The sequence below is a fragment of the Orycteropus afer genome, unplaced genomic scaffold (genome assembly GCF_000298275.1).
Source record: "Orycteropus afer afer isolate SDZICR_OR568_19922 unplaced genomic scaffold, OryAfe1.0 scaffold00007, whole genome shotgun sequence".
Taxonomy (NCBI): Eukaryota; Metazoa; Chordata; class Mammalia; order Tubulidentata; family Orycteropodidae; genus Orycteropus; species Orycteropus afer.
In genome coordinates, this window is record NW_006921594.1 from 18,425,655 (window position 1) to 18,447,319 (window position 21,665).

A 21,665-nucleotide genomic window follows, 5' to 3' on the forward strand; every position below is an offset into this window, starting at 1 on the left:
CCAGCATAGTAGATCATATGGTTGTCTGATTCAAAATGGCCAAAACCAGTCCATTTCAGCTCAGTAAAGCCTAGATATTGATCTTTATGTGTTCCATTTCATTTTTTACAACTTCCAATTTTCCTAGATTCATGCTTCATACAGTCCATGTTTCAATTATTAATGGATGTTTGCATTCTTCTCATTTTGTTTCATTTTTGTCTCATTCTTCTCATTTTGAGTCATTTTTTCTCATTTTGAGTTGTGCCACATCAGCAAATGGAGGTCCCCAAAACTTTACTCTATCCAAATCATTAAGGTCGGTTCTACTCTGAGGAGTCAGCTTTTCCCCAGTCATATTTTGAGTGCCTTCCGACTTGATGGGCTCATCTTCCAGCACTATACTGGATAATGTTTCAGGACTATTCATAAAGTTTTCCAATAATATATCAGACAGTGTTTCACTGCTATTAAAAATGTTTTCACTGGCCAACTGTTTGCAATGTGGATGGCCTCTTCATTCTTCTGAGTCTGTCTTACTCTGGAAGCTCTCCTGAAATGTGTCCACCATGGGTAACCCTACTGGTATTTGCAACACTAGTGGCATAACCTCCAGCCTCAGAGCAACATGTGAGCCACCTAAGGATGACAAATTGACAGACAACTTCATCTCCTTTAGTTGTTCCTAACCACTCTGCTCACTTCCTGGCCACTCTTAAACTACCCCAAATCACACGGGGCCACCTTCTAGGCTACCCGTCCTTTAAGCTTGCCCCAAACCAAGTGGGGCCAGTACATACTAGATACTGGCAAAAGAAAGAAGAATGAGAAACAGTTGTCATCCTTAAGAGCCTACAGTCTGGGATGTGAGAATATTAGCATACTTTTTCTTTTTTCCATGACTTCAATTTTCTGTGTGGTTTTGGTGAGAGTTTACAGAGCAAACTGATTTTTCACTCAAGAGTTCATACACATTTTGCTTTGTGACATTCATAGCAATCCCCCTATTGTAACAGCACTCTTACCACCTGCTCCATTAGTTTCCCATTTCCCTTCTTTCCTATTCCTTCCTGCCTTCTGAGCTTTATCCCTGGGCAAATGCTGCCCTTTTGAGCTCAGATGGTTGATTATTCTAATGAGTGCACACCTTCCTAGTATTATCATTCACCTTATTGGCCTATCTATCCTTTGGCTAAAAATTGAGCCATGAGGGTCCAGTTTAATTCCCAGTTTGAAGGGTGTCCAAGCCTGGTCTTTTTCTTATGATTTTGAGTTTTTTTCCTCACTGTTCTTCCACTCTATCCTGGATGCCTATTGTGATCCCTTTCAGAGGTCAGCAGTGGCAGTCAGGCACCCTGTAGTTCTTCTGGTGTTAAGGTCGTGGAGTCTGGGGTTCAGAGGAACCATTTGTGGTGGTTATGTTTGTGTGTCAACTAGGCTGGGCCTGGTTGAGTGGCTGGGCAACTGGTGGTAGTTATTCTCCATGATGAGACTGGCAATCAACTCCATGGTGGGCTCTACCACAAGCAGCTAAGTATCTGCCTTAGGGAATGTGGTCTGCTTCCTGTATATAAGCAGAAGCCTTGGGGAATGGTCTCTAGCCTATGGCATGCTTGGACCCTGAATGTAGCCATGTCATTGTTCAGCGGCCTGCCATGCTCTGCCAACCTTAGGACTTACAATGGACTTAAATTAATTGCCTGCTGTGGTTTGGTAATATCAGGACTGTGCCATTTTATTTGTCAACTTCTCAGCAGCCAGCAGCTGTCTGAGTGAAGAAACGCCTCTAGCTTCAGTGGGCCAGGAGCTGAAGGCAGAGCTGAAGCCCAAGGCTGAGGGGCTTTCACCCAACCCCTAGAGCCTGGCACTTTGAACTTGGACCTAAAGCCTCCAAATTGTAAGAATAAACTCCTGTTCGTTAAGGCCATCCCATTTGTGGTATATTCCTGTCAGAGCAGCACTAGGGAACCAGAACACCATTAGTCCTTTGGATTAATTATTTCCTTCTGTCTTTGATTTTCTTCACTCTTCTTTGCTCCAGACAGGGAGAGGCCAATAGTTGCATCTTAGATGGCAGCTCACAAACTTTTAAGACCCCAGTTGCTATTCATCAGAGTTGTTGTTGTTGTTATGTGCCATGGAGTTGGACCTGACTCATGGCGACCCCTCCTTGGGTTTCCCAGGCAGTATCAATATGGAAGTAGATTGCCCAGCCTTCCTTCCGAGGAGTGGCTGGTGGGTTTGAACTACCAGCCTTCTGGTTAGCAGTCAAGTGCCTTGGGCACCATGCTACCAGAGCTCCTGTAGGATGTAGAATATTGCTTTTGTGGACTATGTTATGCCAGTTGACCTTAGAGTCCTCCAAGACTATTGTCCTGAGCCCCTACGCCCAGTGACTCACCCCCTCAACATGTTTTGTTATTATTAAAAGGTTTTCATACTTTTCCCCACATATGCTCTACATTTGTGGATATATTTCTAGCACACATAAATACATAGGAGAGATATCCTCTGTCAAACCTATATATATTTGTGGGTGTGGTCCCATTTGCTTTTCCACTCCTGTTCAGCTTGTGTCTATCTATGGATCCATTCATAGATTATTGTTATTACTGGTATTGCAGGATTGTGTATGTAACAATATTCACCTTTGTTGCCATTAGCTATTGTCTGTCTCCCCGCACCAGACTATGTGATTTTTATATGACATGGACAGTGTATCCCTTCTTCTGTTTCTTCCATGATGCCAAGTCAATATTAAATATCAAAGCAAAAACAACACCAGGAACATCTCATTCCAAATTACTGGCCAATTTCCTCCAGCTTAGCTAATGATTTTTCATGACCTAATAATGATGCATCCCAGGAATTATGATTCTAACACATTGAGGTCATAGTTTCCATTAAAAAATTATTTCTGATGAAGGTTTTCTGCTGATTTTCTTATATAAGCAAAGAGTAATGTTTGAATATAGTTTTTCAACCAGCTTTCCCCCCCGGATATGTGACAAATTAATAAGATGGCAAAATTAGGCCAAAACTTAGCCATCAAGAACATTCTTTCCACTCTCCTACTCACATCTTATAAATAAAGACCCTAAACTATTTTCTTCAATGCTAATCCACTTTGAAATGCAGTAACTAGATAAATAGGTCTCTTTCTTTCTTTGTCTTTATTTACAAAACCAGTATGTTGGGCTCAATCTCTGAAGTGTCTTTCAGTTATTTTCTATGAATTCCCACTTAGCCCCTCCTTCCTTCAGGCAAGAATGCCTGCCACCATTATAGACAGCCAGCAGCTTGCCATCTTCGTGGAATGGGTGTGTAGACTAAGCCTTGGGCCCCTTAATTCTAGATGAATGGCTATCAGAAGAAGATCAAAGATGCTACTGAAAAACTGATGGCTCTTGTTGCCGAGCTATCCATGAAACAAGCTCTGGCCATTGAACTCCAAAAAGAACTCAGGGAGAAGGAAGACTTCGTCTATTCTTGCAATTCCAGGATGGAAAAGGGTCTGCCACTCAATAGAGAGATTGAGAGAGAATGGTTAAAGGTACTTCGAGATGAAGAAATGTATGCGTTGGCCATCGCTGAGAAGTCTCGGGTAAGTTTTGGCTCCTATGTTTCATTCATCAGCTGTGCCAGGAAAGGTTGTTTTCAGAGTGTCAGTCATCCAAAAATATATGAAAATTTTCCATTCAACCACACATAGTCCCCGCAGTCATTGGAAGGAAGTTTGTGTTTTTGAAGATATTATGGAGATAAATTAAAGTACAGTAGTTTAAAGTGCTGCAGTATTCCCTGGAGAATGGTTGTCCAGCACCAAGTCTCATCCCACAGGCCTACAACCCGGGCTAATGTGGCATAACCATGGCCTCCCACTGGCATGACAAAGCTTATGAGTCTCTAATCTCTGTCCTTGCACCCCTGCCTGGACCACACCTGATTCTGCCACATCCATCTGCTGTGGCCTCCACAGCATATTATGAGACCTCCAGTCATATTATGGTTTCTACCTCCTGCAGATACTGCACTTGGGCTCTACCATAGACCTCAATGCCATGCCTTTTTTCTCTTGCCACTACCCTAATTTAGGTCTATCTATTGACTCTACTCTCAAGATGGGTTCCCCTTCTTCTGCCTAGCTCCATGACCTTTTAATATGCCTAGAATAAAACTGGGCATCTCTTTCCAAGGAGACCACATCCTGTCCTATACAACTCACCCTTAGACTGTCAAGTAGAAGTCCCCAAAGGGACAACTTTTTACTTCCTAGCCCAAGAACATAATGCATTTCAGACGCACCCTTAGAATCCCTGACAATAGGGTCTGGTTTGCAGTTCTCCCATTGCCTGGTCTACGCTTTTCAGAGCATTCATATTTTACCTATGGCATCCTGGCTGTCATTCCCCTGGCTCCATTCTCTAGAGTTCTTTTTAGTATCATAAGGATTACTCTTTCCCAGCAGCACGGTCATAACCTTAAGAACCTTGAGGTTCAAAGAAAGCTGCTGACCACTTCTCTTCTCTGGTTTCATTTTGTTCCTTACCTTTTCCTTTATAACATTTGCTCACAAATGACTTAGCAAATACATTGTCCTCCTTTTTCTAAAACATGGAAATAGTTCATAGAAATATTAGTGTTAGATGAAAGATACTAAGAATGGAATATAGTCAATATAGCACCCACCAAGCAATTTTCGAAAAACCTTAAGCCCCAGGCACAGTATGGTGCTTAAGCAACAGCCCATTCCAGTAAGGTGCAACATGAGTATATGTGCATGTACGTGTCCTCCCATCCTCACTTCCATTCTGAGGGTATCAGCTTGAGGTTGACCAGGCCCAGCTGGGTTGTTTATGGGCCCCAAGAATGAAGTGACTTCACCAAAGTTTTCAGAAAACTGAAAAGGAAAATTCATTCTTTGCAGGAGTTCTTGGAAACAGACAGTCGCCAGCTGCCCAGTGGTGTTTACACAACTGCGGAGCAGCGTCCCACTGCCTACATCCCAGAAGCAGATGCTACTCTGCCTTTGCCAAAGCCATATGGTGCCTTGGCTCCTTTTAAACCCAGTGAACCTGGGGCCAACATGAGGCACATTAGGAAGCCTGTTATAAAGCCAATTGAAATCTGATTACATGCCCCAACCCAAGTTTCCCAAGGAGAGCCCTTAGACCAGGCTTCCTCACACCCACAACTGGAAGATGTGAGCATGATAATCCTGAATTACAGACAAATAAGATACACACAGTTCATCAAGAACGGAGCACAACATGGCTTCCATTACACCCACCAACTACTTTATTTTGCATTGATGTTGAGTAGGATATAGAATTGTCCTACAGTTATGTCAAAGTATATATTTGAATTGCTTCTTTCTTTTTCGCTCTATGTAGTACTTTTCAGAACTATATAGTAGGCAAGGTGCTATAAAAATGTAGTGAAAATAAATAATTTTCAGTGAGGTACAGAAATTGGCAGAGTGGTCTTTATTTTTAAATAATAATAATAAATTGTCTATCATATTCAGTATAAAGTAAAAAAAGAGAGTGATTGTTTGAAAAGAAAAATATCCCAAGTGCTGCAGAAGCTTAGCTCACTTTGTGAAATAAGAAGTTGCATGGAGATAATGCTGATAAGTCTAAATCATATAAAAAGCAGTAGTGAAGCTTGTCATTTTTATAGTAATGTTATGTGATTCTTCTTCAAAGGAATCCTTTTGCTACAAAGATAATTAAGCCCTAATTTATCTCCCTGACAAGTCCAGATCACAAATAAACTCATGAGAATTGATACCAGATTTTTCAAAATCTCAGTAGAAGTATTTATAACTTGGCATGTGTAAGAGTTGAAGATGAGGCTAGTTCCACTTATTTCATTGGTCTATTTTTGTTGTATTTCATGTACGTTTATTTTCCTAATTCTGTTTTTATATTTTCTCATGTATGAAAACAGACAAGTGGATTTGAAGCCTGTGATTTGACATTCACTAATATTCTGAAGCTATCTTTATTTCATATTGGTAGCAGTGATGAATTTTATTATACAACTCTGGGACTGAAAAACACCATAATCTTTTATTTGGCTAAATCAAACCAGATCTGCTCTGAGTTCTCATCCTGCCAGATTGAAGGGAAATTGAATCTCATTCTCAGTCTATGAGTCCTGAATGTGATTGCTTTGTGAAGTCATTGTAAAGCAATTACTTGGGAATATCATGGTGTAAATGATTAACCTACTCAGTTGCCAATGGAAAGGTTACAGGTTCAAGTCCACTTAAAGGCACACCAAAGGAAAGACTTGGTGATCAGTTTCCAAAAAATTAGCCACTGAAAACCCCATGCCACACAGTTCTACTCTGCCACTTATAGGGTTCCCATGAGTCTGAATTGGCTTGAATCTACTAGTACTGTTAGTAAACCGTGTATTGCTAATTAAAGCCAATTGCAACAAGGACCTCCTTGTGAGTAAGGAATATTTTGAAAAGTATCAAGGGAAAGAATCATCATTGCCTTGCTGATGTGCTCTAAGATTTTGAGCTTCAGTAACTATGAGGTATTTTATCAAAAAGGTTAATTCTGTAGGAGAGGATACCTTCTAGAACATGATGATTTTGGAGAAGTCAAATTATTATACCAGTTAATATTTATAATCATTAAAATTTCACAAGTTCACCAAAGGAAACATGTGGCAAGAGAAAAGCAAGGGATTATGTGCTGACCCCAGGCAGCAACTGTATTTGTAGGTCAGAATGAAGTCACCGTACAAGAGAGAAAACAAAAAGAAAATTAGATGTCATGGGGCTTATGTTCATGATTCCTCTCGATTCCTGGCTGGAATAAAAGGGCTGTATTCAAGAAAAGGAAGAATCAACCCAAAACTTTCAGTGTTGTTTTTAATGACAAGATATTACTAAATCAAACTTGCATAAATATTTTCAAAAACTTAAAAAAATTAAATACAGTTCCATCTGAACCATCACAAGGGCAAATTATACTCTAAATATTGTATGTACAAACTACTATATGTTACAAATTATTCTATACTGGAGATAAGAGATTTCATTTACTCCAAATTCCATTTTTTAAGTCTCTTCTATCCAAATAAGAGTTTTTATGTAGCATTTATTTTTTTCTATTTATTATATGTTATTTACAAAGATATTTCTAGTTTTCATTTTTCTAAGGACCGTTCTCTACATTTTTAAAGCATTACTTTTTTTTTTCCCCCAGAGTGCAAAGGAACTAGTTTGGGGTCTATTAAGCCACTACAAAAATAATGCTCAGAAAAGTATCATTTATGCCATTTTATGCCTTTTTGGACTGTTAATCATTTCTTTATACTTGACTGCTTACCTGATGTTTAAAATTGGGATGAGGGACAATAGTTAGGCTCTATCTAAACAAGTATCAAGTTGCAGTTCAGATGACTCAAGAATACATTCTGATTTTGTTCAACAATTTAAAATATTGCGAAAATTAGATTAAAATACTGGAAGGTGATTTATTTGCAGTTGCTCTTTCATAAGCCTAAAAGCATTGTGGTGTGTTTCAGGGCTGCTTCCCCTACAAATTTTGCATCCACATTGTCATGTCCTTCAAAAGCATAGAGAGCTGAAAAAAAAGGAAAAGAGTTAGCATGGAACACAGATCTTTGTGCCCTCAACTGCAGCCGACAATCTACGTTGCTTATATTATAAAATAATAATGTTGTTATTGTTGTATAATAACAAACATTAAACCTCAGCACCAAGAAAGGGCGTTCACATCAACCAAACTTCAGTCTGGTGATTATACTTTTAGTAATTTACTCTAGGTAGTAAACTGTGTATTGTTAATTCAAGCCAATTGCAATAAGGGCCTACTTTTAAGTAACGAGTACAGTCAGTTTTTTGGAAAGAAAAAGTACACAGATATGCATGGGGAATGACTGATGTGTCAAGAAAAGCAGGGAAACCCTGAGGACCCAGTTACCTTGATTGGAGGACTCTATATCTGTCAGTATGTTAATGAAGTAGTTCAGAGGCAGAAATTCTACACTGAATGATGACTTGTCAACCATGGAATTCCGAGGCTAAAAGGGAAACCACTCTGGCATCAGTTGATTTTCCCAAACAAGCACACACTTAAATAAGGTGATCACTACAATTGCTATTCATCTGGATATGTGCAATTTGCAAATAGGATCCAAAACACATGTAGTGTGGGTGTGTTTCCACACACACTCACCTGTTTCTTATAGTTCTGAAGCAATTGTTTCACATGGTTCCGTGAAATAATACTGGAACTCATAGGATGATCCCAAAGACGACTGATCTTCTGACCAATAAGCTATGATGCAAATTGAAAAATACACAAAGGAGAACATATAACATACTACATTAAATGCATTTATTTTATTTCTACTCATAATTTTAAAAATATTATTCCAAAGTATCTACTTAGCATAAAAGACAGGCACTTTAGGGTTCATAGACTTTTGGAGAAAGGCCATGTTTCTATGAGATATTCTTCTGAATTGTGAATAAATACTCCCTCAAATGCTACCCTGAGGAAGTCAGTTTATACACGATGATGCCAAATTCTTCTCTGAAATGGAATTTCTCTGCTACTCTTCAAGAGTGGGGATTTGCATGCCAGCCCTAATTGATGTTTTAACAGGAAAAAGGTTGTAGGCATATTTTTTCAACTTCTCTGCCAGCACCTTGCCCAGAAAACTTTAATTCTCTTAGACTACAAGACAAAAGATCAAATCTGGAGACAAAATCAAGTGTTTAAAGCAATTCCCCAGAGAGATCTAGCCAGAAAATATGCTTTGTTTTCTATTCTTGCCTTGCTTCAGTAAACCACCGATGGGAGGGGCTGGTACAAAGCAAGCCCATTAGATTCAGAAAGGCAACAGACATCTCCTCGTGGGAGGACTTTTTTTTTGGGAAGGATCTTGCCAGAAGGACAAGGGCTCAAGGTATGTAAACAGTGAAGCTGGTCAAGGCTCTTAGGGTCAGGAAGTTCACGGACTCAGAGGTTCTGTAGACCTTGCCCTGGAATTTCATATTTTCATAGTATTTCTGACTAAGAGAGCTAAGATTCCTCCATAAAAATAAGGAGTGCCTTTGTAACACTTTCTTTCATTTCTCTCATTCTTTCTTCCACCTGGGAATGTTTTCCTGCTCTGGTAGAAACCACCATAGGAGGAAATACAGTTCCTGAACCTTCTGACCTTACCTGTATTTAAATTTCTTATCAGTTTAAATGCCAAAAGCACGTTTCCCCTCACACGTACAGCTGTAAATATTAGTACGGTTTCCTAAGAGGAGAAAACTTCCAAATACCCCAGGTGGCTGTGTCGAGGCAATACAAAGCCAATGGAGCAGAGCATTTTGCAGGCCCAGGGGGGAGCAGCAGACGGGTGGAGATGGGTGGGCTTTCTTGGTAAGGACTGAAAAGTGAAATAATTCAATTGACTTTAGCTCAAAGGAAGTACATGCTCTTCTTACAATAAGTAATTAAAAGAGGCCCATCTCAAGGCTTAGGGAAACAATAAAGTAGAATTCAGGATTACCGGAGGAAGCCGCACAATGATGCTAAATTTTAGTTTCTCATTCTTCTCTGTATTGTCCAGATCTAACAGAAAGTCAGAGATTGGCAATCAAAACAAATTTCCTTTTTAATACCTTAAAAAACAAACAAACAAACCTCATTGCCATTGAGTAGATTCCGACTCATAGAGACTCCTCCTTGGATTTCTGAGGCGGTATCTCTACGGAGGTAGATTGCCCAGTCTTCCTTGCAAGGAGTGGCTGGTGGGTTTGAACCACCAGCCTTCTGGTTAGCAGTCAGATGGCTCAGGCACTACGACACCAGAGCTCCCTTAGCAAGTTAATAATACTTCAGTGGTTCATACTGATGCTACATATACCAACCTTGTATTCTCAAGCTAAAATATAACAATATGTTGGAAATTTTTGTTTTTATTTCTCTGAATGAACAGGGATTTTTAATGAACATTCTTATGTAACATGGTCCCAGTCACAAAGCAATTGTATTGGATAACTTAAAACAAAAGGCATTTTAAGGAATGGTAATGCTTTACTGCTATAAACAAAACTCATCTATAAAATACCACAAATGAATAATTTAAGTGAGAGTAATTACACTACAAAAAAAAAAAAAAAAAACTCATTGTGATTGAGTTGGACCCGACTAATAGTGACCCCTCCTTGGGTTTCCAAGGCCATATCACTATGGAAGTAGATTGCCCAACCTTCCTTTTGAGGAGTGGCTGGTGGGTCTGAACCACAAGCCTTCTGGTTAGCAGTCAAATGCCTTAGGCACTATGCCCAGCGCTCCCAATTACATACAGCCCTTATTTAAAGTTCAAATTCATATAAACACTGCATCTCTCAATTTTTCTTGCCTTTGAAATAATAGAATTAATCAGTTGAAAATAAGCCATCTCACTGACACTTTCCTGAGGAACAAGCCTACAGTCCCCTAGCCTCAAGTGCCCTTGTGGTGGTTATATTTGTGTGTCAACTTGGCTGGGCCTGGTTGAGTGGCTGGGCAGCTGAATGTGATTATTCCCCAGGGTGTGATTGGTAATTAACTCCATGGCGGAATCTATTAGAGCAGCTGAGTAGCTGCTTTGGCTATGTGGTCTGCTTCTCATATATAAGAAACAGCTTTGGGAATGCTCTCTAGCTTATGGCACACTTGAACCCTGCATGTAGCCATGCCATTGTTCAACAGCCTGCCATGCTCTCCCAACCTTGGGACTTTCAATGGACTTGAATTAATGGCCTGTCATGTGGTTTGGAAACATCAGGACTGTGCCATTTTGTCTACTGTGGGCTTGTAAGGCTCAGCAGCCAGTAGCTGCTTGAGTGAAGAGATGCCTCTAGCTTCAGTGGGCCGGGAGCAAGAGGCAAAGCTGAAGCCCAAGGTTGAGGGGCTTTCACACAGCCCCTTAAAGCCTGGCATTTTGAACTTGGACTTCTAGCCTCCTGAACTGTAAGAGAATGAACTCCTGTTTGTTCAAGCCATCCATTTGTGGTATATTCCTGTCAGAGTAGCACTAGGTAACCAGAACAGCCCTCATGTTCAAAAAAGGAAACTAATAGCTTTATGTGGATTAAGCTGCCCTTTGGGGCATCTTGGAGGTCCAAGGCACTTTAAATTGGTCCACTTAGGAAAGAGGATGTTTACAGGAAATGACTGTACTTAGCAAGACTGGCAACATAATAGGCATGGCTCAGTGCAAAATAAAAATGAGGGGCCCCTTACTCTGAAATTAAGAATTTCAAGATGGCAGCACAGAGTATTTAACCAAGCTCAGGGTCTTTCTGAGTGCAGCAACACAGTCATATACACATGAAGCTGGCCCTGGTGATGCTCAGACTGGAACTGGCACTCTGACCAACTTAAAGCCTCTTACCTTTCATGAGCTTTGTGACAGCTGTTTCTGTGAGAAGCAACACTCCATTATCGATGTAATGCAGCAGGTTATGCAAAGGGAGACAGTGGACACCCAGGACTAGGTGCAGAGTGTGAAAACCTAGGATAAGAGGGCCAAGAGGGCCAACATGGTCAGTCTGCATCTCCAGCCTTCTGGAGTGAATGAATTCATTGATGTAAATAAAGCACTTAGTTCAGTAATTGACACTTAAAGCCAACTAAATGTTCCTTGAGGATGAAGTCCAAGTTTCTACCTTTGTATTATCAAGACCAAGTACATTGTTGTTGTTGTTGTTAGATGCTGTCAAGTCAGCTCTGACTCACAGCAACCCTATGTGCAACAGAATGAAACACTGCCCACTCTTTTCCCAGTAATATATCAGTGTTTCACTGCTGTTCATAAGGTTTTCACTGGCCAATTCTTTGAGAAGTGGATGGCCCCTTCCTTCTTCTGAGTCTGTCTTAGTCTGGAAGCTCCTCTGAAACCTGTCCACCATGAGTGACCCTGCCGGTATTTGAAACACTGGCGGCATAGCCTCCAGCCTCACAGCAACATGCAAGCCACCACAGTACAGCAAACTGACAAGTGATGGAAGACCAAGTATAGTGCTGGGTATATAGTGAGTTTCCAGTAAGTATGTATTCCCTTCACCTGTGTCCCACCCTAGCTAGAAAGAGAGCAAGGTTTTCACAATGAAAATTGGTCCCACAGTATAAATGTTTGCAATTCTACGCCAAGATGGCAAAAAAAGAACAATTAACTGAAGAGCTTCAGACTCCATTTGCCCAGGCTTAAAGGGAAAATGGGGACCACTTTACTGAAGGGGAAAAAACTGGACCAGATGGGAGTAGTTTATAAAATGACTAAGAAACTAAAAAGAAATATTTTTCAACTTCTATACCCTGGCCCAACCTATGAAGACCCATGTTGTGAATGTTCTTTATATGTCTGATTTCTGAGTGTGGTCTAGAGAAAGGTTTTCAGAATGTCAAAAAAAAAAAAAAAAAAAAAAAACCCAAATGCCCAGCTACCACTGTCAACCACTTGGAGGGGATCTATGTAGGAGACCCTGGATAGAGAGGGAGAACAATGTGGAACAAAACTCAAAATCATTTGGGGAAAAAAAAAAATTAAAAAAAGGGACCAGGTTTGCTGGTCTGATAGAGCTGGTGGAACCACTGAGATTATGGTCCCTAGCTGCCCTTCAGGTCTGGAACTGAAACCACACCTGTGGCTTCCAGCCAAATAAAAGACAGGCATATGAGTTGAACATTTACCTGAGGTAGATACACTCCTTGGAGAGAACAATCATGGGAGAAAGAAGGGCTGTGTATGCACAGGGAGACAGTTCAGGGGGCAGGAGTGCAAAGAGGGATGGACACAGGGAAGAGGAGGTAACTATTGGGAGGAAGTGGAAGGGGAACTGTTGCATTGGGGTAAATTGTAGTCCATGTCATAACACAACATGTGTATAAATTGCTATATGGAAAGTGAATTTGCTCTGTAAACTTTCACCTAAATCATAATTTTAAAAAAAACAAAACCCAAAACTCACTGACATTGAGTTGATTCCAACTCATAGCAACCCCCATTGGTTTTCCAAGGCAGTAAATCTTTAGAGAAGTAGATTGCCCCATCTTTCTTCCGTGGAATGCCTGATGGGTTTGAACTGCCAACCTTCTGGTTAGTAGTCAAATGCCTTAGGCACAATACCACTAGAACTACTTTTAGAGTCTACTTGGACTAAAGTATAGAAAAGAAATGATGAAAATAATATGGCCTGACAGGAAATTTACAAGAATTCAATAGAGAGGTAGATACTCTCTCAAACATCTTATATCAAATCCTAAAGCTCAAAGTACATTCTTAGTAACAAAGGATAAAATTAACATATGCTGGAGAAGATATCAGACTAGGAAGCAATCAGAAAAGTCCTCTTGGAAAAGACAACACTTGTGGGGAGCTCCAAAGGATAAATATTGGCACTGTTAGAACATGTGACAGGGGCTGAGATCATAGACTTATTTTAAGAGAATGCAGAATGACAGCAAGGAATTATAACTTAGACTAGAAGACTTTGGGGAGGCACTGAAGGTTTTAGAGCAGGACAGAGAGAAATAGTTTGAGTTTTACTTTTGGAGTGTTAATATGGCAACAAGCAAAGAACAGACTGGGTAACTGCTGGCTACAAGCAGTACATAGACCTATTGGCCAGTTGTCGTTTAAACCCAGGCCAGTAATGATAAGAACACTGACAGTGAAAGAGGAGGGAAGGGATCAGAGAAAATGGCCATGTGCATTGGCAACTGATTAGATGTGGATGGAAAATTGTGGAGAAGAATAATAGCCTAACGTTATGAGCTTACATGACAGAGGAATGATGCCCAAAGAGCACGGGCTTGGACTAGAAAAAGCACGGAATTTTTCTCTCTCCGCCGACGAATCACAAGCAGTGGGGCAGTCCTAAGTCCTGGCAACACCAAGGGTCAGATAAAGTGCAAACTCTGCCTGAAAGCACTTGTTAATGGGCTGCAAATGAGATGAGTCCACTAGTTTCCCTGAATCCAAAAAACAGGGATTTTATTAGCTAACCAGCAGTATAAAGTTTCCAAATGGATTTTTTGAAATTTGTCCCAAGATTAGAAAAAGTTATGAAATTATTTCTGAAGAAAAGTTTATAATAGATTATTGGTCCTATAGATTTCCTAAGGACCCCTGCTGCTGTGGTGGTTAAGCAGTTGGCTGCTAACAGAGAGGTCAGCAGTTCAAGCCCACTAGCCACTCCAGGGGAGAAAGATGTGGCAGTGTGCTTCCACAGAGATTGCAGCCTTGGAAACACTAGCGGGCAGTTCTGCTCTGTTCTGTAGGGTCACTATGAGTCAGAATTGACTCAACAGCAATGAGCTTTGTAGATTTCCTGGATTCAAAATTCCTTTCCCAGCCCTGTGCCTATGTCCTAAGGACTCCTGGATTACCTCGCCTCTCCACTCTATCTCTAAGGAACAGTCCAAAATGCAGCAGCCCATTCTTGGCCTCCTCTCTGCTTGTCAGCTCTAAGCACCAGAGCAAATTGACTAAAAGTGGGCATCAGTTCTGAATGAGAACACTTTTCCATTCAACTGCAGTTCTCATCTTCCAGCATTTCTAGCCTTCTCTAGCCAGCATGGGGAACACAGGTCCTTTTTAAATAGCAGAGGCTCTAGCTCGAAGTCATGACTTCCTTTTTGTGGTCTCATTCCTATTGTTTTCTTTAACCAATTCAGGTTACAAATTCTGGCACTTGGAACTCAAACAGTTCAGTAGTTTGAGTAGTAGTCTAGTAGTCCTAGAAAACAAGTACACTTACACATCTACACATACAAATACCCTGTATTATACACACAGGCATACAAAAGACCCAGTATCACTCATATCATCCTCACCTTTATTTCCAGGTCACATGAGCACAATGGGTTAAAGCATGTTCCCTAAAATTCGTATCTACCTGGAACCTCAGAATGTGACCTTATTGGGAAGGAGAGTCTTTGCAAATGTAATTAGTTAAGAATCTCAAGATAAAATCACCCCGGACTTAGAATGGGTCCTAAATGCAGCAAATGGTTTCTTTCTAAGAGGAGAGAACACAGAGACACAAGGAGAAGAAGGCCATATCACAAGCCATTACATTTACTGTAACAGTAATTCTCAATCACTATGTGTAACATTTTGCTATGTTGTCCCTCCTTAGCCCTGTGAAGAAATGAAAGTTCTACAGAAAGTGGATTTTGATGATCTTCCAGGCATAGTATTGTCTCTAGTAAGTTTCATTTACTAATAACAGGGCCTTAAACATCCATGGTAGGCAAATCTGAAATTATCCATTCATTCTTCTATTAAGTTTTTGTGTTAATGACATCTAGAATTAAAGCCAGAAAATCATAGACAGTTTCATGAAATCCCTTCACATTTTCTAGAGGGCACCTCATAATTCATATTTCATTGGGACAACCTAAAGCCATTCTTCCCTCATGAATGGTCACTTTGAGATCCCTACAAAGTTAATATTAACTTCTTTTGTGCCTCTACCTACAAACAAACCTTATAAAATAAGGTGTAGAGATGGAGGAATCAGGAAGAATACTAAACTGCACTAGATACGTCACAAATGCAAAGAAGCTGAGACGTGCTGTGGGAATTCTCTGGGCCCATAAATAATCCATGTTTCAACATCAACCAATTGAAATAGAATATAAAATTCAAGAGGCAGCACAGGAAAAGTAGTTCAAAGCACATCATTTGGAATCAGATGGCCTGGACTTGAATACTGGTTCTGTCACTTGATAGCTGTGTGATTTAGGCAAGTTACTTAACCTTTCTGTGGCTCAGAAAGGTCATAAAATGGGAACAATTATTAGGTGGACCCATATGAAAGTGCTATTTTTATTAATCAAAAAATGGTTGTATGTTGATAATTTAATATGGTTCAGTCTAAGTTCCTACAACTTTTGAGTTATTATGAAATTAAATGTGTTAATTTATGTGAAGTACTTAGAACAAAATGATTATGATGTGTTAGCTTAAAATAAACAAATGATGGATGGATGGTTGGATATGAATGAATTAATTAAATAAAAACAACTTATATATATTATATAGTAATAGGTATCAGAAAGTGGGACACTTATCAGAACTTATATATAATAAACACAAGGCAGATAGTTTATAGAGCAGGAACTTATTTATTTCTTATAATGAATACAGATTTATATGCACATCTTCCCAACTAGACTTTTGTTAATCTTTGTAACTGCTCTAATTTCTAGCATAGTACATGGCACATGATAGTTCCTCAACAAATACTTGTTGATTGAATGAATAATTAAATGACACATGTCCCAATGTTGCTCTGAGGCCTGACCTGATCCTGTTTCAGAATCCTAAGGGAAATTTTTTCTCTTCCGAGCATGTAGGAATTAAATAAATTCTTGACACCCAGCCAGACCTGCTTCCTTTTAGCATGTTAACTTTAAGACATCTCAATCAGCTAAACAAGGCCAGGAGACATCAGAGAAAGTGAGCTCTAGGCTTGTCCTATATCAGCACCACTGGTTCAAATTATCCCTAGAAAGGTTCATGGAACCAACTTATGCTCCCTAAAGCTAGCTCCAAGGTATGGTACAGTTTAATAGGGGAGATCTGGTCACAGAGACTCAATTTCAGTCTGCCTCTCACCAGACATGCAACTTCTCACACACAGGAGTTCTCATCATTAAATTCATGATGTGCCAAATCTAGGAGTCATGTGAAGAAGTAAAAAAAAAAAATCGATTACTACAAATTATAAAAGAGATAAGCTTACCAGGAGGCAAAGGTAAAAACAAACTCTCGGTAGCTTCCAAAATCCTGGTCATGAGGTGAAAGACAGCAAATTCAGCAGCACTGCCATGCCTATCACTGTAACAGTACAAAGCAGCATGTCAACCAAGGAACTCATGGTTAATCACCCATCTGTCCCAAGCAGTACCCCTAAGTACCATGTGGGGGCTTTCATGTCAACCACAAAATGCTATGCCCTGTAGAAAGCCTCATAAATATGACAACAACCATCAGCCCAGTGCCTTGAGTCTAACCAGACAGTAGGCACATAAATTATAAATTATGTTAATTTAAGTTCCCCTGAGTGGCAGTACTGTACTCATGTGTCCCTCTGCCATCATCAACTGTATATCAGTGAAGGATGCTGGGTGAAATAATGGTCCTAACATGAGAGGCTGTATACATGACTAAGATAGATGGGGCTGGGCTGGTAAGAATAGCTTTGAACTGGTATGTTTAAAAAAGGTTTGGCTAAAACAGGTAGCAATCAGGGCTAGGTTGGCTCTTCGTACACATGATAAAGAGAGGAAGAAATACTTGCGTACAAGTGTAGAACCCAGGAATGAAGATTATGTTTCCTCCAACTGGTTTCCAGTATGCAGCAAATGAGATCCAGCTAGAGGGAAATAAGTCAATCACAGAAGAACAAATAAAATATTAGTTCACTATTGTAAAAAGTCAAAGAAACGTTTATATATGGAAAGAAATTTTCTTTGTTGGTTACCAGGAATGGGAGGAGAGAGGAGGGAACACTGCTAGACAGGTAGAGACAAATATTGATTTGGGTGAAGGGAAAAGCAATATACCAAAAGTGAGTGACCAACACAGTAACACTAAGGAAAAGGAAGACACAGAGAAGTCCACAAGAGGTACAGACAAAAAAGACAAACACTTTTACATATACAATATTGTGTTATCAGTGATAACAAACATTAATCTACAGGTAAATAGATGGGTACACAGGCAGAATGATCAGGTATGTCTAGGCAAAAGGGAATATACCCTGACCATTTATAAGGTTGGCAGATGATATTTCTACATATGTATTTGTATGTGTTGTAAGAATGTCCATATAATTAGAACTAACAGGGGGCAAAGTTATGATAACTTCTTAGACACAGTCAACTACCTGATGGAGCAAGTTGTTGGACCTGTGGGCTAGGGACCGTGGTCACAGGGGACAACAAGCTCAATTGATATAACATACTACACAAAGCATTGTTCTACATTCTACTTTGGTGAATAGCAATTGGGGTCTTAAAAACTGGCAAATGGCCATCTAGATACGACGATGGGTCTCTCCTCATCCAGAGCAAAGAAGAATGAAGAAAACCAAAGATGCATGGAAACAATTAGTCCAAGGGAATAGCAGACCATGTGAACCTCAGCCTATATGACCATGAGACCAGAAGAAGTAGATGGTGCCTGGCTACCACTGTCAACCACTTGGAAAGGGATCAGTACAAGAGATCCTGGATAGACCGGGAGAAAAATGTGGAGTAAAATTCAAAATCATTAAAAAAAAAAAAAAAAAAAAAGGCCAGGTTTACTGGTCTGAAAGAACCTGGTAAGACCCCCAAGACTATGGCCCCTAGTTACCCTTCAGGTCTGGAATTGAACTCACTCCCGTGGTTTCCAGCCAAATAGGCAAATAGGGTGAACATTTTCACCAGGTAGATACATTCCTTAGAACAAACAATAATGGGAGAACAGAAGGGCAGTATTTGCATAGGGAGATAGCTCAGGAGGCAGAAATGCACAGGAAAGAAGGACACAAGGAAGAGGTAACTACAGGGAGAAAGTGGGAAGAGAGCTGTTACATTGTGGAGAATTGCAGTCCATGTCATTGCAGTGTATAAATTACATGATGTGGCTTTTCTATCCATAGTATTTGTAACTCCCACTTTGCTGTGAGTAACTGCTTGTTAAAGTCATCCACATGGAGCAACACAAAGCAATTTTCTGGGAATTTCACTCTCTTGTTGTTGTTGTTGTTATTTGCTGTTGAGTCGGCCCCGACTCATAGCGACCCCTCCTTGGGTTTCCGAGGCAGTATCACCACGGAAGTAGGATTGCCCAACCTTCCTTCCGAGGAGTGGCTGGTGGGTTTGAACCGCCAGCCTTCTGGTTAGCAGTCAAGTGCCTTAGGCACTATGCTACCAGAGCTCCCATTATTATTATTATTATTATTATTATTATTCACTCTCTAGGGTGTATAGAATTCTGACACTGAGATTGATTAGTTTGGCCACTCTGCCAGGCTCAAAAGAAGCCCTCCTAGAGGCAGAAGGAGTCACTCTCTGACTGCTGGCTGAGAAAGACATGCTGCTGAGAGATGTGAGAGAGATAGGCTGCTGAGAGAGAGAGATGTGAGGGACATGTACTGCTGAGAGAGAGACGTGCTACAGAGAGAGACTGAGAAAGATTGTCGGCTGAGAGATGGCTGGCTGAGAGAAACTGAGAGTGTTCCTGAACTTGAATTGTAGCCTGTTGCTTCCCCAGTAAACCCTATAATCTGTGAGTTCTGTGTGGCCACTGCAGTGAATTATCAAACCCAGCAGAGACGTGGTGGGTGCTATGGGAGGAATAGTTGGTGTCAAAGTTAGTGAGAAGGCTGGAGGGTGGCGGCATGTCTGGCCTCAGAGAAGCAGGCATTGGGCTGCGGATGGTGATTCTGTCCTCCTCTTGAGTAGTTAGAGAAGGTCGGAAGATGTGGCCTCCTTGCCCCTTTAGCAGTCATGAAACAAAATGTATATGAACTTTAGAAAATTAATTTGCTTTGTAAACTTTCACCCAAATCACAATTAAAAAAAAAAAAGAGGGAGAGACCCAGCTACAGGGTAAGGACAGTTGTTAACCTCTGCTTGCGCCTTTCGTGACCCTTCAGTGGTCCTTCCACAGCTCTGACAGGCATATTCAAGGAAGTGGGCAGTGAGGCTGCAGCTAGCACACAGACCAGCCTTCTAGAGGTCATTTCTGAGGCACTGGCAACCAAAATGGAAAGAGTGAACATGTGCACAGAGTCTAACAGAGCACACTCTGTCCGTGGGGAGTGTCCCCCACTGAGCTACCCCAGCTGACTAACTGGTTCCGCAGGCCCTTGTCCATCAGTGAAGGTCAAGTGCTGCTGGGTTTTTCTCCAGGGCTTTGAACTGGGCCATTCCAGTTGACCCCAGCTGAGAATTTGCTTTTCCATCCCAGAAATACTGAATGAGGATCTACAGTTTAATAAGTTCCTCAGGTGATTCTTATGTATACATAAGATCTTGTTAAACTATAGATTCTGATTCAGTATATCTGAGGTGGAAGTGCAAATTCTTAGTATAGGGCCAAACTGGAATGAACCCATTCTAAGTCCTGGTTTTCTCTAAGCCTGTTACTCAACAAGGCCTAAAATCGGCCAGTCAGAAGAAAGAAGACACAGAATAGAATGGATGGCAAGGGTGTGGGCTGTGGAGTAAGACTAGTTTCAAGTTCAAGCTCTACATTTTACTAGATGTATTATTGTTTATGTTGTTATGTGCCATCAAGTCAGACCCGACTCATAGTGACTCCTCCTTGGGTTTCCAAGGCAGTATCACTATGGAAGTAGATTGCCCAACCTTCCTTCCGAGGAGTGGCTGGTGGGTTTGAACCACCAGCCTTCTGGTTAGCAGTCAAGTGCCTTAGGCACTAGGCTACCAGAGCCCCTACTAGGTGTATAACCCTAGACAAGCTCCCTTTCCTCTCCAAGTCTTGGTGTCCTCATCTGTAATATGAGGGAACAGACACCTAATAGGGTTATTGTAAGAATCAATTCGCGTAATGATTGTAATAGACATGGTTGATAAATCATAATCATAGTCAACCAAAGTTGATAGGCATCTTTGCCTTAAAGCTTTATCCAGAAACCCAGTCCAGTTTTGCAACAAATTTGTCAGCAGAAGGGCAGTCCCCACAGAGCTGTTATATACCATGAATCCATGCATTGCACCTGGAGGCTAAGGAACCTTGCCAAATCAGAATGGGTCTCCACAGGTGTACAGGAAAACACTATCCGTCCTCAGTGATAGAGTTGCTCAGTTTCTCTTTGGCCAGAGTCACATAGATAACACAAACAATATAAGCAGGTTCTGTAGTAACTTCCTTGGATTCATTTTAGAAAGGCTGTCCAGCCAGCTTCCTTAGCGGGAAGTATGAGACATGCTGGTTACTGGGCAGGGGCAGGGGCAGGCAGATTTGTCTCCAGCAGTTACTGCTGTACCAGGAAAGTCAGTGACACTGAGCTGAGAACACATCTCTACCCTGCCAGTCCCATGAGTTCTAGCGGTTGTTAACACAAACATGAAAGTGTTCAAACCTTTGTATGACTAACAAGGAGGGAGAATGATGCTTGAAATGAAACCCTCTTACTACTCAGGAAGGTGAGATTGAAAGTCAACAGTAGGTATGTTAAATAGTTGTGTGTTATTAGTTAAAAGATAAAGAAAGTGAGTTCCTATCAACACTGGGGAAGAGCAGCAATGCATTCATGGGATGAGCTCCTCAGTACAGGTCTACTGGGAAGAGAATTATTTAAGGAAGATTCAATGTCCGATCATAAATATCAGTATTTGAGAATATCAACCTCTCCTAATACAATGAAGGTTATACGAATCAAACCTTACTACAGAGATTCAATGATATGATTACTTAACAACAGTCACTAATGACTGCAATAAAGGCATGAAATTTTCACATTAAATGCCAAAAGATTAAATCAGGGTCATTTCTAATTAATTTAACAAATCTTCAAGAGTTTAGTATAAAAAGGAGGCGGGGCAAGATGGCGGACTAGGCAGAAGGATTGCACAGACCCTCTTCAACAAAGAAAAGGGAAACCAATTAACACAGACACAGAA

At 40.7% G+C, this 21,665-nt stretch overlaps 2 protein-coding genes across 2 annotated transcripts in view; one reads left to right on the forward strand and one right to left on the reverse strand.

Annotated features, from left to right (window-relative positions):
• The window catches only part of CCDC146 (coiled-coil domain containing 146), a 155,985-nt gene extending 150,875 nt beyond the window's left edge, over nucleotides 1-5,110 (forward strand). Inside the window, exons 17-18 of the mRNA XM_007944658.1 lie at nucleotides 3,335-3,583; nucleotides 4,907-5,110. Of these exons, the coding sequence (XP_007942849.1) occupies nucleotides 3,335-3,583; nucleotides 4,907-5,110 (453 nt within the window). The remainder of the gene's footprint in view (nucleotides 1-3,334; nucleotides 3,584-4,906) is intronic.
• A 2,387-nt stretch (nucleotides 5,111-7,497) lies between these two features.
• LOC103200239 (gamma-secretase activating protein) overlaps nucleotides 7,498-21,665 on the reverse strand; it is a 111,609-nt gene continuing 97,441 nt past the window's right edge. The window contains exons 25-31 of the mRNA XM_007944677.2: nucleotides 17,331-17,401; nucleotides 16,769-16,863; nucleotides 11,410-11,529; nucleotides 9,538-9,599; nucleotides 8,205-8,306; nucleotides 7,950-8,049; nucleotides 7,498-7,589 (exon numbers count right to left, since the gene is read on the reverse strand). Coding sequence (XP_007942868.1) covers nucleotides 7,498-7,589; nucleotides 7,950-8,049; nucleotides 8,205-8,306; nucleotides 9,538-9,599; nucleotides 11,410-11,529; nucleotides 16,769-16,863; nucleotides 17,331-17,401 — 642 coding nt within the window. The remainder of the gene's footprint in view (nucleotides 7,590-7,949; nucleotides 8,050-8,204; nucleotides 8,307-9,537; nucleotides 9,600-11,409; nucleotides 11,530-16,768; nucleotides 16,864-17,330; nucleotides 17,402-21,665) is intronic.